The 13,099-nt window shown below is 42.1% G+C and overlaps 1 protein-coding gene across 4 annotated transcripts in view; it reads left to right on the top strand.

Annotated features, from left to right (window-relative positions):
* ASAP1 (ArfGAP with SH3 domain, ankyrin repeat and PH domain 1) overlaps positions 1 to 13,099 on the top strand; it is a 405,687-nt gene that overhangs the window by 350,840 nt on the left and 41,748 nt on the right. For 3 of the 4 annotated variants that reach the window (XM_017965593.4, XM_078353182.1, XM_054246687.2), the window contains one exon: positions 9,337 to 9,507. The exons of the other annotated variant lie outside the window; for it this stretch is intronic. In XM_017965593.4, the coding sequence (XP_017821082.1) occupies positions 9,337 to 9,507 (171 nt within the window). The remainder of the gene's footprint in view (positions 1 to 9,336; positions 9,508 to 13,099) is intronic. 4 annotated transcript variants of the gene reach the window in all.

The raw sequence follows: 13,099 nt of genomic DNA on the forward strand, positions 1-13,099 counted from the left end.
TGTTAGCTACCCCCTTTGGGGATAGCTAACATATAAAAACTAGGAATAAATCTAACCAAGGAGGTGACAGAGCTCTGTAATGAAAACCTGTAAAACACTGATAAAAGAAATTGAAGAGGACAATTAAAAAAGACAAGACATCCCATGCACATGAATTGGAAGAATTAATGTAATTAAAATGATCGTATTACCCAGAGCAATCTACAGAGTTGATACAATCTCTTTCAAAATACTAATGACATTCCTGATAGAAATAGAAAAAAGCAATCCTAAAATTCATATGGAAATAGAAAAGACTTCAAGTAGCCAAAGCAATACTAAGCAAAAAGAAAAAAGCTGGAGTCATTATACTACTTAACTTCAAAATATACTACAAAGCCATAGTAACCAGAACAGCTTTGTACTGTTATAAAAACAAACACGTATATAAGTGGAACAGAACATAGAACCCAGAAGTAAATCAATGTTATAGCCAACTGATTTTTATAAAGGTGCAAATAATATACATTGGGGAAAGGAACCTTCTTTAATGTGCTGGGAAAACTGGATATCTATAAACTCAAGACTAATTAAAGACTTACTATAAAACTACTAAAGAGAACATGAGGGAAACACTTCAGGACATTAGTCTGGGCAAAGAATATATAAGTAACACATCAAAAGCACAGGCAACAGAAAATTAGACAAAGCAGACCATATCAAACTAAAAAGCTTCTGCATGGCAAAAGAAACAATCAGAGTGAAGAGACAACCTGTCGAATGTAGAACCTAGTTGCAAACTATTCATCTTGACAAGGGACTTGTATGTCTAGAATATACAAGGAACTCAACTCAGCAGCAAAATAATAATAATAATGATAATCTGATTTTAAAATGGTCAAAGGAACTGAATAGACATTTCTCAAAAGAAGACATACAGGCTGGGCACAGTGGCTCCCACCTGTAATCTCACCACGTTGGGATGCCAAGGTGGGTGGATCACCTGAGGTCAGGAGTTCAAGACTAGCCTGGCCAACATGGTGAAACTCTGTCTCTACTAAAAATGCAAAAATTAACTGGGCATGGTAACATATACCTGTAATCCCAGCTACTTGGGAGGCTGAGGCAGGAGAATTGCTTGAACCTGGGAGTTAGAGGTTGCAGTGAGCTGAGATCACGCCATTGCATTCCAGCCTGGGCTACAAGAATGAAACTCACTCTCGAAAAAAAAGAAGTCATACAAATGACTAATAAGTGTATGAAAAAATGTTCAACATCACTAATCATGAGAGAAGTGTAAATCAAAACCATGATGAGATATTATCTCTCTCTCCAGTTAAAATGGCTATCATCAAAAAGAAAGGAAATAATAAATGCTGGTGAGGACGCAGAGAAAGGGGAATTCATACACTGTCGGGTAGAATGTTACTATGGAAAAACAGTATGGAGGTTTCTCACAAAACTGAGAATAGCACTCTCATACCACTGAGCAATTCTACTACTGGGTATTTATCCAGTGGAATGGAAATCAGTATATTAAAGGGATACCTGCACCCCATGTTTACTGCAGTGTTATTCACAGTGGTAAAGATAAGGAATCAATCTAAATGTCCGCCAACAGATGATGAGTAGATGAAGAAAATGTACTGTATATATATACATAATGGAATATTATTCAGCCATAGAAGTGAATGTAGGCTGGGTACAGTGGCTCATGCTTGTAATCCCAGCACTTTGGGAGGCTGAGGAGGGTGGATCATCTGAAATCAGCAGTTCAAGACCAGACTGGCCAACATGGTGAAACCCAGTCTGTACTAAAACTACAAAAATTAGCCAAGCATGATGGCATGGGCCTGTAATCCCAGCTACTTGGGAGGCTGAAGCAGGAGAATCGCTTGAACCCGGAAGGCGGAGGTTGCAGTGAGCTGAGATCGTGCCACTGCACTGCAGCCTGGACAACAGAGCGAGACTTTGTCTCAAAAAAAAGAAATCCTGTTGTGTGCCACGCAATATGTGTGAGCCTGAAGGACATTATTTTAAGTGACATAAGCCAGACACAGAAAGATAAATACTGTGTGTTCTCACTCGTGTGAGTTAAAACAAAAATTAAGCTCAAGCCTGGAAAATACACTGAGACCCCATCTCTACAAAAAATTTTTCTTGAAAAATTATCTGGGCCTGGTAGCATGCATGTATAGTTCCAGCTACCCGGCAGACTGAGGTAGGAGGATCACTTCAGCCCCAGAATTTGAGGCCGCAGTTAACTGTGATCATACTGCAGCTTTCCAGCTTGGGCAACAGAGTGAAACTCTGTCTCAAAAAAAAAGAAAAAAAAAAATTGAGCTTATATAAATAGAGAGTATAAGAAAGGTTATTAGAGTCTGGTAAGGGGTTGAATAGAGGATGAAGCTGATTAATGGATACAAAATAACAGCTAGATGGGAGGGATACATTTTCTAGTGTTCTGTAACACTGTAGGGTGACTATGATTAACAGTAATTTAATGTATATTTTCGAAAAGCTACAGGCGAGGATTTTGAATGTTCACATCACAAAGAAATAATAAATGAGATGATAGATTTTAGCTACCCTGATTTGGTCATTACACATTGTACACATATATTGAAATATCACTTACATATCCCATAAATACGTACAATTGTGTCAACTAAAAATTTTTTTCAAGATGAGAATGCGGAAGTGAAGAGATAACTCAGTTATGTTCCTGAAAGTTCTAACAAGAAAGGATGTGATGCCATTTAGAGGAAGGGAAGCAGGCTGTTGTCAAGTCTGAGAGCCCAGCCTTGAGTCAGACAGAGTGGGATTCTGCCTGGACACAGCTGCTCGTTTGCTGTAACTCAGCAAGTTCCTAAACCCTCTGAGCTTTGGGTCCTTTTATTTTTCAAATGGATAATAATGATGACAATAATGATAAATTTAAATATGGTCTTTTAGCTCAGGCACGTAATACTCAGTAAATGGTAGCTCCAGAAAATGCAAGAAGAGGAGGAAGAGATTTGAAAAGCATGCTGATTATGATTTTAGGAATGCAGTTTTATTTTTTAAGATATATTTATATATTTTTAGGCATAGATGAATGATTTTCCAGGACATTTTTTCTGGGATAAGTGGAGAGATCTTGTTGTTGAATGCCATTTGGGGAGATACTCTCAAACCACCTTCATCGTTTAAGAATATATTGATTCCCCATAAGGGGGCTTCATTGAGAAGAGATATTCCTGGGAGAGTCTCAGGAGATAGCTGCCACCTCTTAAGAGACTAAATTGTTGGGCCCAGGAATATGGGGCAAGCCCTTTGGCCTGAAAACTGCCCGTGGGCCTGCCAAGGTGAGCATAGTCACTTGTGTGATGCACTGCCCGCGTGCCCTTTCTGAGCCCTGGACGCATGCCAGGCACACTTCTAAGATAATCAGTCAGATGCATCCTGGAGGCTGCACATCAGATAGGTTCAGTAGGGACCACCTGAGTTGAAGGCACAGCAGAATGTCCAAACAGAGTGACCAAGAGGCTGTTGGAGATGTGGGAAGTGACCCAGACATAGTCAGGGTCAGGGCTGGGGATGCCATTTGTTCAGGGAGGGCCATTACCAAGGGAAGACAGTATAGAACAGATCAGAATCACTTTTAGAACCCCTAGAGAACAGGGCGGGTGAGGAGAGAAGCCACAGAGCAGAGTGCCTTGAGGACAGGCCTATGTCCAGAGTATAGCACTTGACATCCAAGAGAGGACCCAGAAGTGCCTCAAGAATGAAGGGTGGTGAAAACAGGCACCCGTGGGTGTCCACAAAACAGTTTTCAAGGACTTTTTTTTTTTTTTTTTTTTTTTTGAGATGAAGTCTCAATCGGTAGCCCAGGCTAGAGTGCAGTGGCACGATCTTGGCTCACTGCAACCTCCATCTCCTAGGTTCAAGCAGTTCTCCTGCCTCAGCCTCCCAAGTAGCTGGGATTACAGGTGTGTGCCACCATGCCCAGCTAATTTTGTATTTTTTAGTAGAGACGGGGTTTCCACTATATTAGCCAGGCTGGTCTTGAGTTCCTGGCCTCAAGTGATCCGCCTCGGCTCCAGAAGTGCTGAGATTACAGACGTGAGCCACCGTGCCCAGCCTCAAGGACTTTCTCTAATCATGGATTATTTTTAAATAAATGTTGGCAGCACTTTGGGAGGCCGAGGCGGGTGGATCATGAGGTCATGAGATCGAGACCATCCTGGTCAACATGGTAAAACCCCGTCTCTACTGAAAATACAAAAAATTAGCTGGGCATGGTGGCACACACCTGTAATCCCAGCTACTCAGGAGGCTGAGGCAGGAGAATTGCCTGAACTCAGGAGGCGGAGGTTGCAGTGAGCCGAGATCGCACCATTGCACTTCAGCCTGGGTAACAAGAGCGAAACTCCGCCTCAATAAATAAATAAATACATGAATGTTGGCCCTCTTACTCTATTGTCCACCTCTGTTTAAGCGCGGGGAATGCTTTCTTGTGGAAAACACACTCCTAATGATTCAGCTTCTTTGAATGTGACATCTGATGCTAAACTAACATGTAAACCCTCGGGAAGAATGAGGTGTACTCTGTCTCCTCTTGGAAGACCTTCTAATTATTTAACCTCAAATTTATTCATAGAATCTTTGGAAGACTAGACCCATGTTTTTAAGAAGATGTAGAAATTATTTTATATGGTAGCCAATATTAGTGGCAAATGAGGTTTGGGGCACTTTCTTCTTACTTCCACAGGCCCCTGGCGCAGAGTTCAGAAGAGAAAATTCCCTCGTAGTCACCCCTGCATCTCTGCCACCACTCACTAATCTTATCCCCACACCCTTTTTTGCGTTGTGTTTTATTTGTTTCCGCTTTCTTTATCTTACCAGAATTGCTTTTTTCCTGACTGAACCAGTACTCAGATTTACTTTGCATAAAAGATCTCTTTTAATGCTACAGAGCTGGTTACTAATTTTGGAAGTCTTCTGAGCTCTTTAAATCTTCAAACATTTTTTAAGTCTGTGTTTTTTAACCTTATTTTAACTCATGCCTTACCAGCCAAGATTTTATAGCATCTTTCTTTCTGTAGCTTCTGTTACAAAACAATACATAGGTCTGTCTGTGTGTTTGTTTTCCAAATATAAGATTATAAAATTGAACATCCCTTTCACAGATAATGCTGTTCTTTCCTGCTAATTCTCTCCACGCATTTGTGATCAGTCACCCTAAGTGAAACGTATTGGCCTCCTTAAGAATCACTGGCCTGGCTGAGCGCTGCGGCTCATGCCTGTAATCCCAGCAATTTGGGAGGCTGAGGTGGGTGGATCACCTGAGGTCAGAAGTTCAAGACCAGCCTGGCCAACATGGTGAGACCCCCATCTCAACTAAAAATGCAAAAAATAGCCAGGTGTGGTGGTGTGCTGTGCACCTGTAGTCCTAGCTACTCGGGAGGCTGAGGCAGGAGAATTGCTTGAACCTGGGAGGCAGAGGTTGCAGTGAACTGAGATTGCACCACTGCACTCCAACCTGGGTGACAGAGCAAAACTCCATCTCAAAAAAAAAAAAAAATTACTGATCTAAAAAGATAGACGTGGTTTAGTTATCCATTTATTCAATAAGTATTTACTCTACACCAAACCAAAGAAAATCACGGCTCTAGTAGACTAGGACTCTCCCTGTCTGGTGGGAGAGTTGGGTAACAAGTAAACAAAGAATTAAATAATGAGAGATTATAATCAGCAATATGAAGGAAGTCAGAAGTATATAACAGCATGGGACACACTAGTTCTTTAATTTTTGAAATTATTCAGGGGAGTGAATTTTGCATGATTTATGGTTACAGGATGCCTCTTTGGTCTGATCTCTCCCACAATTTCATGTATATGTGGTACAGCATTGCTCAGAGACATGGCTCCATTAGCATTTTGTCTTCACAATTTCTGTTTCCAGGCAGGGAACTGCATCTGCATCAGAAAGTCCCTAGATGGCGATAAGGATAAAATTGCTAGAGAACCTCACCATTGTCTGTTATCTATTATCCATTTATTTCCAAAAGGAAAGTTACATTTCCTGATACTGAGCATTTGTTGTTTTCTTCATGTGCTAAGCACAGGAAATACTGCCCTGGCTTTCAGGAACCAGCAGCATCATTTGATGGGGCAAGTGCCTCACCAGTCCTGGATACCTGCCTTATCCCAGCTCTGCCCCTCGTGGCTTGTGACTTTAATCATGCCAAGCTTCTGAGTTTTTAGCTGCAAAATGGGTACAATACTACATGACCCACATACTTCACAGGGTTGGTGTGAAAATCAAGAGGTACAACTATTAGTATCCATAAACATTTAAAAACATTTTTTGGACCAGGCACGGTGGCTCATGCCTGTAATTCTAGCACTTTGAGAGGGTTGCTAGAGCTCGGGAGTTCAATGCCAGCCTGGACAACAGATTGAGACTCCGTCTCTATAAAGAATTTAAAAATAAAAAAAGTTTTTAAAATTAGCCAGATGTCAACCAGGTGTTGTGGCTTATGCCAGTAATCTCAGCACACTAGCAGGCCAAGGCAGGTGGATCATGACGTCAGGAGTTCCAGACCAGCCTGGCCAAGATGGTGAAACCATGTGTCTACTAAAAATACAAAAATTAACCAGGTGTGGTGGCAGGCACCTGTAATTCTAGCTATTTGGTAGGCTAAGGCAGGAGAATCACTGGAAGGGTTGGAGGGGGTGGCGAGGTTACAGTGAGCCAAGATTGTGCCATTGCACTCTGGCCTGAGTGACAAAGTGAGATTCCACCTCAAAAAAAAAAAAAAAATTAGTCAAATGTCTATGCCTACTACTATGCCGGTAGTCCCAGCTACTCAGGAGGCTGAGGTAGGAGGATTGCTTAAGCCCAGGAGATCAAGTCTGCAGTGAGCTGTGATCATGCCACTGGACTCCAGGCAAGGCAGCAGAGCAAGACTTTGTCTCAAAAAAAAATTTTTTAATGATAAATCTAGGGAAAAAAAGTTGAGGAATAGCATATACAAACACATTTTGAAAACTACAAAGCATTATAAAGATGCAGGGCCATAATAATCTCTATTATAAAAGTTTCTGAAAGTGCAGTGACTGATACCCTTATTAAGTGTTGATTTGGGGTTAGCATCAGGCTTCCATTATGTATCACATTAGTGGGACAAAGAAATAAACTATATAGCCTGGCCATTTAAACCTGAAGCAGATGATAATTTTGCTGAGATTAACAGTATTTACTTTCAGGACTAGCCTATCTTAGAGAAATAATGGTTTAAGTCAGTATTGGTAGGGACTAGTAATTGACAGTGGGAAATATGAAAACTTACTTTACCACGGAAGGAGACCGACAGTAATTAAAACTTTTTTTTTTAATACTAACAATTAAAAGGCTCTTTTGGAGCCTTTCTGGGTCACTAGGTATCTACTAATCTGTGCTAAACATTCAGTATGGCAGTGTTCTTAGCAGTTGTTTTTCTGTTTGTTTGTTTTGTTTTTGTTTTTTTTCTGAGAGAGAGTCTCACTACGATGCCCAGGCAGGAATGCAGTAGCGGGATCTCGGCTCACTGCAAACTTCGCTTCCCGGGTTCAAGCAGTTCTCCTGCCTCAGCCTCCCTAGTAGCTGAGACCACAGGCATGCATCACCATGCCTAGCTAATTTTTGTATTTTTAGTAGAGATGGGGTTTCACCATATTGGCCAGTCTGGTCTTGAATTCCTGACCCTAAGTGATCTGCCTACCTTGGCCTCTCAGAGTGCTGGGGTTACAGGTGTGAGCCACTGTGCCCGGCCCCAGGTTTTTTTTCTTAACATTTGCAGAAGCAGTTTGCCATGAACACAGTTAAGCCATACTCCTTAATTCCATGCTGGTGAAAGTACCCAGCATGGAATTACCTGGCACACACCAGCCACTTCAAGTGTCACTTTGAGTGAACAAAACTAAAAACAAATATACAGTACTCCCTTAACAGCTTTTAAAAACAAACCCTATTTTTGTGTGTATGTAGAACATTACTGTCATTCCTGCTGTCTTGTCTTTAGTTCTGGAGAAAGTTGAGTCTTTTTTTTTTAAGTCTATAAAAATCATTGTCTAATTTCTATAACTGTTGTTCAGGCTTCCAATATAAATAGATAGTTTAATTTCTAGAGCAATTCAGACCCAGAAGAAAAAGGTTTTTGAATTTCTTTTTTTTTTTTTTCTCCAGGTAATGCTTTACATCTGGTTCTTTCTACATTATTTAGGAAAGGTGTTTTGTTTTGTTTTGTTTTGTTTTGTTGTTGTTTTGTTTTGTTTTGAGAAAAACTTCAGGCTGGGCGCAGTGGCTCATGCCTGTAATCCCAGCACTTTGGGAGGCCAAGGTGGGGAGATCAAGAGGTCAGGAGATGGAGACCATTCTGGCCAACATGGTGAAACCCCATCTCAACTAAAAATACAAAAATTAGCTGGGTGTGGTAGCACACACCTGTAGTTCCAGCTGTTCGGGAGGCTGAAGCAGGAGAATTGCTAGAACCCAGTAGGCAGAGATTGCAGTGAGCCAAGATTGCGCCACTGCACTCCAGCCAGGAGACAGAGGTAGACTTCAGGCAGTTTGCTGACTAAAAGAAAAAGTTGTAGAGACAAAAATTCTGTTATATGAATTGTTTTATTTTCACCTTGTGACCCAGTGAAGGCTTAGCGTGTACCCTGTTCTTTCTCTGTTGATTTTGCTGGTAGTGGTGTGTGATTTCTCCCTTAGTAGATTGTGTGATGATTCTAAGGAGTTGTTTTAAGATGTGTGTGTTTTATTTTTCCCATTGTACCTAAATGATCTAAACCCAGTAGCATTCTGTTTTGACTGGCATTTTGTTCCTTAAAACACACTCTTCTTACCTTTATTGTAAATTTGTTTTTCTCTCTGTTGCCTAGGCTGAAGTGCAGTGGCACAATCATAGCTCAGTGTATCCTCGAACTCCTGACCTCAAGCGATCCTCCTACCTCAGCCTCCCAAGGAACTGAGACTACAAGTGCACGCCACCACACCCAGCTAATTTTTTTTAATTTTTGGTAGAGACAGGGTCTTGCTATGTTACCCAGGCTGATCTCGAGCTCTTGGCCTCAAGCAATCCTCTCACCTCAGGTTTCCATAGTGCTGAGATTACAGGCGTGAGCCACTGCCCCTGGCCATTTTAACCAACAAATTTTTAAAACACTGTTTGTTACTAGATTGATGGACTTAGCCATATCCAGCCTTTTGCTTTTGTCTCTGTGTATCATACCACATTTTGATGTGTGGAAGTGATTGCATACTAGCTATTTTGTATCTGTGAGACTGGGATTAACCTTCCTGCCCCCATTCAATTTCCTTTCTAGGTCCAACTGGCCCACCTTCAACACTCCCTCTAAGCACCCAGACCTCTAGTGGCAGCTCCACCCTGTCCAAGAAGAGGCCTCCTCCCCCACCACCCGGACACAAGAGAACCCTATCTGATCCTCCCAGCCCAATACCTCATGGGCCCCCAAACAAAGGCGCAGTTCCTTGGGGTAAGTTATCCTAAAGTCAGGGCCAAAGCTGCTGGGGCCAGGTAGTGTGTGGGGCTCCACTGGGCAGTGGCCCATTAGCACATTCAGAAGGTGTGCCAAAAATGCCCACACATGCTGGGCAAGGACTCGGGTATATATGACATGCTTCTAGCTGTCTATTAAGGCCAAGAAACATTTTGAAAAATATTTTGGCTGTAAAAACTGTAAGGTGCTGAACACTTCCTAAATCTCATTCAATCTTGATAGCAAGTCTGTGAGGTACGTATTATTAGGTCTGTTTATATATAAGGAAACAGAGGCTCAGAAAAGCAAAATAATCCATTGTCCTCACAACAGCCGAATGGTTTTCTTATAAAATATAAATCACAGCCAGGCACAGTGGCTGACACCTCTAATCCCAGCACTTTGGGAGGCCGAGGTAGGTGGATCACCTGAGGTTGGGAGTTTGAGACCAGTCTGACTAACATGGAAAAACCCCGTCTTTACTAAAGATACAAAAAATTAGCTAGGTGTGGTGGTGCATGCCTGTAGTCCCAGCTACTCTGGAGGCTGAGGCAGGAGAATTGCTTGAACCCAAGAGGTAGAGTTTGCCATGAGCCAAGGTCGTGTCATTGCACTCCAGCCTGGGCAACAGGAGCAAAACTCTGTCTCAAGGATAAATAAATAAAACAAAAATCAGATCATGGACACTCTTCCCCTTAATACTCTTTCAAGATTTCCTGTTGAGCTTCAGATAAATGCAGACTCCCTATACCAAGGCCCCTGGGCCCTGCATGATCGGGCTCTTACCTCCCAGACCCTCTCATGCCAGTGCCTTCGGGGCTGGCCTTTCACTTCTTGGATACACCATCCTCTGCCACCTGAGGGCCCTCCCACTCCCTGGAACTCTGTCATGCTTTTTGAAAGGCTGCCTCCCTTTCATCCTTGAGCTCTCAACTCACATGTCTGTCTCCCTGACCCTCCTCCAACTCAGCTTCCTCCCTACCTGTTTTCTCCCTAACACCTTATCACAGAATGTAAGCTGCCCCACTAAAATGGAAGCTCCATGACAGCCAAAAACCTCGTCTTGTTCTTGCCTGTGTTTAGTGGAACCATGCCTGGCACACAGTGAATATTCAGTAGTCACTTGAGAATGAATAAATTTGCCCAGAGTCAGCTCGTTAATCACTTCAGTGACATTGACTGCACTTGACAAATTCCCATCTACAAGGGACATAATTTCCATCTTTACTACTAGCCTGCTAGCAACTTAGGGGTCACCCCATCACCAAACAGGGTCTTGGCCCATGACAGACACTCAGAGAAGCTTTGCTGAATAAATGTGTTAGTTTGTGTGTCTCGCCTCCTCCTGCCATGGAGTTTCATTGTGGCTTTCTTCTTATTTTTTGTGTTTTGAGTTTTGGGGTAAAGTTATATTGTCCCCTTGCAGATTGTCACCTGTTCACCATCTGGCTCAGACACCCCAAGTTATGTGTGTGCAAGCATGTGTATGCATTTAGCCAATCATTCTCTGACTCTGCTTTGCCTACTTGAGGCACTTACTATGCCCCTTGCTTGGGCCTTCTCAGTCTATGTGCTCATGGAGCTCATGGTCTGATGCAGGAAACACGTGGGTAAATCATTAGATCACATGTTTTATACTATCAGGTTAGACATGTTGTCTAAACACTGTGAAAATGCTGGAAAACTGAGGGTCAGACTTTAGAGGAAAGCCAGGGAAGGTTTAGAGAGGAGGAGACATTGGAGTTTGGTTTTAATGAATTAGTTCCTGCAAGCCAGGCAAGAACAGTTGAGATGTGCTGGCACATATGTACGTGTAGACTAAGGATGTCGTCCTTGACATTTTCAGAGGCTGCTGTGTAAGGCCTTCGGGATTTATAGATTTTGTCAAAAAAGGCCGTTCCCCCAAATAACATTCAATGAAAGTCACAAGTTTCACATGCAGACTTTCATATCACAAATTAACCTCCTTTCCAAATTTCTCTAAATTTTAATCCTCTTATTCAGTTGGTTTTATTTCTTGTAAGGTTTAAAGTGCTTCATTCACGTTATGTAGACTTGAACATTCCTTAAATAAATTTACCAAATTTCTCTTTTCTGGCTTGAAAATCATCACTTTTGTAGATTTTCACATCACTCAAGAGCAGGACTAGTAGCTGGCCATTTTCCCCCCATTGTTAGTGGCACAGGGAACATTTTTTATTAAACAAAATTTACTTTATAAGAGTGCCCAACAGTGAGCTGTGAGCATTAGAACGTTTTCCATATGTGGACACTTCTGTCGGCCAGTTTCTTACCAGCTAAGAGCCTTTCACCTACAACCAGCCTTGAAGGACAAAAATCCTGTCCTCGGCCACAGACTCTTTATTTTTGAAATCAAAATTTTAAATTAAAAAAAAAAATTTGATTTTAGAAAGCATGTGTTGGCGTACATGGATGTATGTGAGATATACTACCTACAGACACAGATCAGTGACTGGCATGTGTTGGCGCATGCATACACAGCTGGACTTACCCTTAGAAAGGTCATAGTTGCTCTGATCCTGGTGCTTGTGCTCTGTGTTTTATTAACACTGCTTGGTTTTATCCCTCCCCGCCTCCTGTTGACATTATAGTTTAGAAGCCAAAGACAGGGCCCAGCCCTGTTATCAGTGAGACACTTAAGGGATCAGCCACCTAAGAAACCTTCCTCTCTGATGCCTGCAGCTTCCCTCTGTGGATGCATATTTCCAGTGCTCTTATGTTCCTCTACACCTCCCATCTCTGCTCAGCCCATGAGGATCAGGGCCTTTAACTGTGAGAGATCAGAACTGAGGGGTAGATACCAGGCATAAGCAGGTAGTAAAAGAACAGCCCCTTAGCTCTCACCAGGCCTTACCGCTCCACCCCTAAAGCTGAAATGTCTGCCATGTTGGGGTATACCACATTCCCAGAAATTCTATTTTTTTCTCTGAGATCTGAGCCTTTACTTACAGTATGCCCTCAGCCTAGAATCTTCTTCCCTCTACTTCTTTATATTAATGTTTAGCCATCTTTTAAGATCTACTCTCCTGGGATCTGCTTAAAAGGCCTTCCGTAATCCATCCATCACTCCTCACTCCTACTCTTTGTCCCCCCTGGTATAGGAGGTATCACAGTGGCTGTTTGCCTGTCTTTCCCAGTTCCTGAACTCCTGAGGGTATGCACTGCTTCTCTCTGAAGAGCAAAGTGCTCTGATGTGGACTCTAGTGTCATACTGTCTGGATTCTCATTCCATGTCTACCACTTGATAGCCTTGTGTTTTTCAGCAAATATTATTTATTCAGTCCCAAAGTTTCTCCAAGTATAATACGGGGCTAATAAAAATGTCTGTTTTGCATATGGAGTTATCATGAAGATTCAATGAGAAGAAGATATAAAAAACAACCAAAATATAAGAAGCACCCAATAAATGGTAGCTACTGTTAGCCATTCTCAGTCTAGCATTTTGCTGTATAGCTAGAGATGGGAGAAACCCGCATTAATTTACTGAGGCTTCTACAACGCATACCACAAACTGGATATCTTAAAATAACAAATTTGTTCTCTCAGTATTAGAAGCAAGAAGTCCAAA

This window comes from Callithrix jacchus, chromosome 16 (genome assembly GCF_049354715.1).
Source record: "Callithrix jacchus isolate 240 chromosome 16, calJac240_pri, whole genome shotgun sequence".
NCBI lineage: Eukaryota > Metazoa > Chordata > Mammalia > Primates > Cebidae > Callithrix > Callithrix jacchus.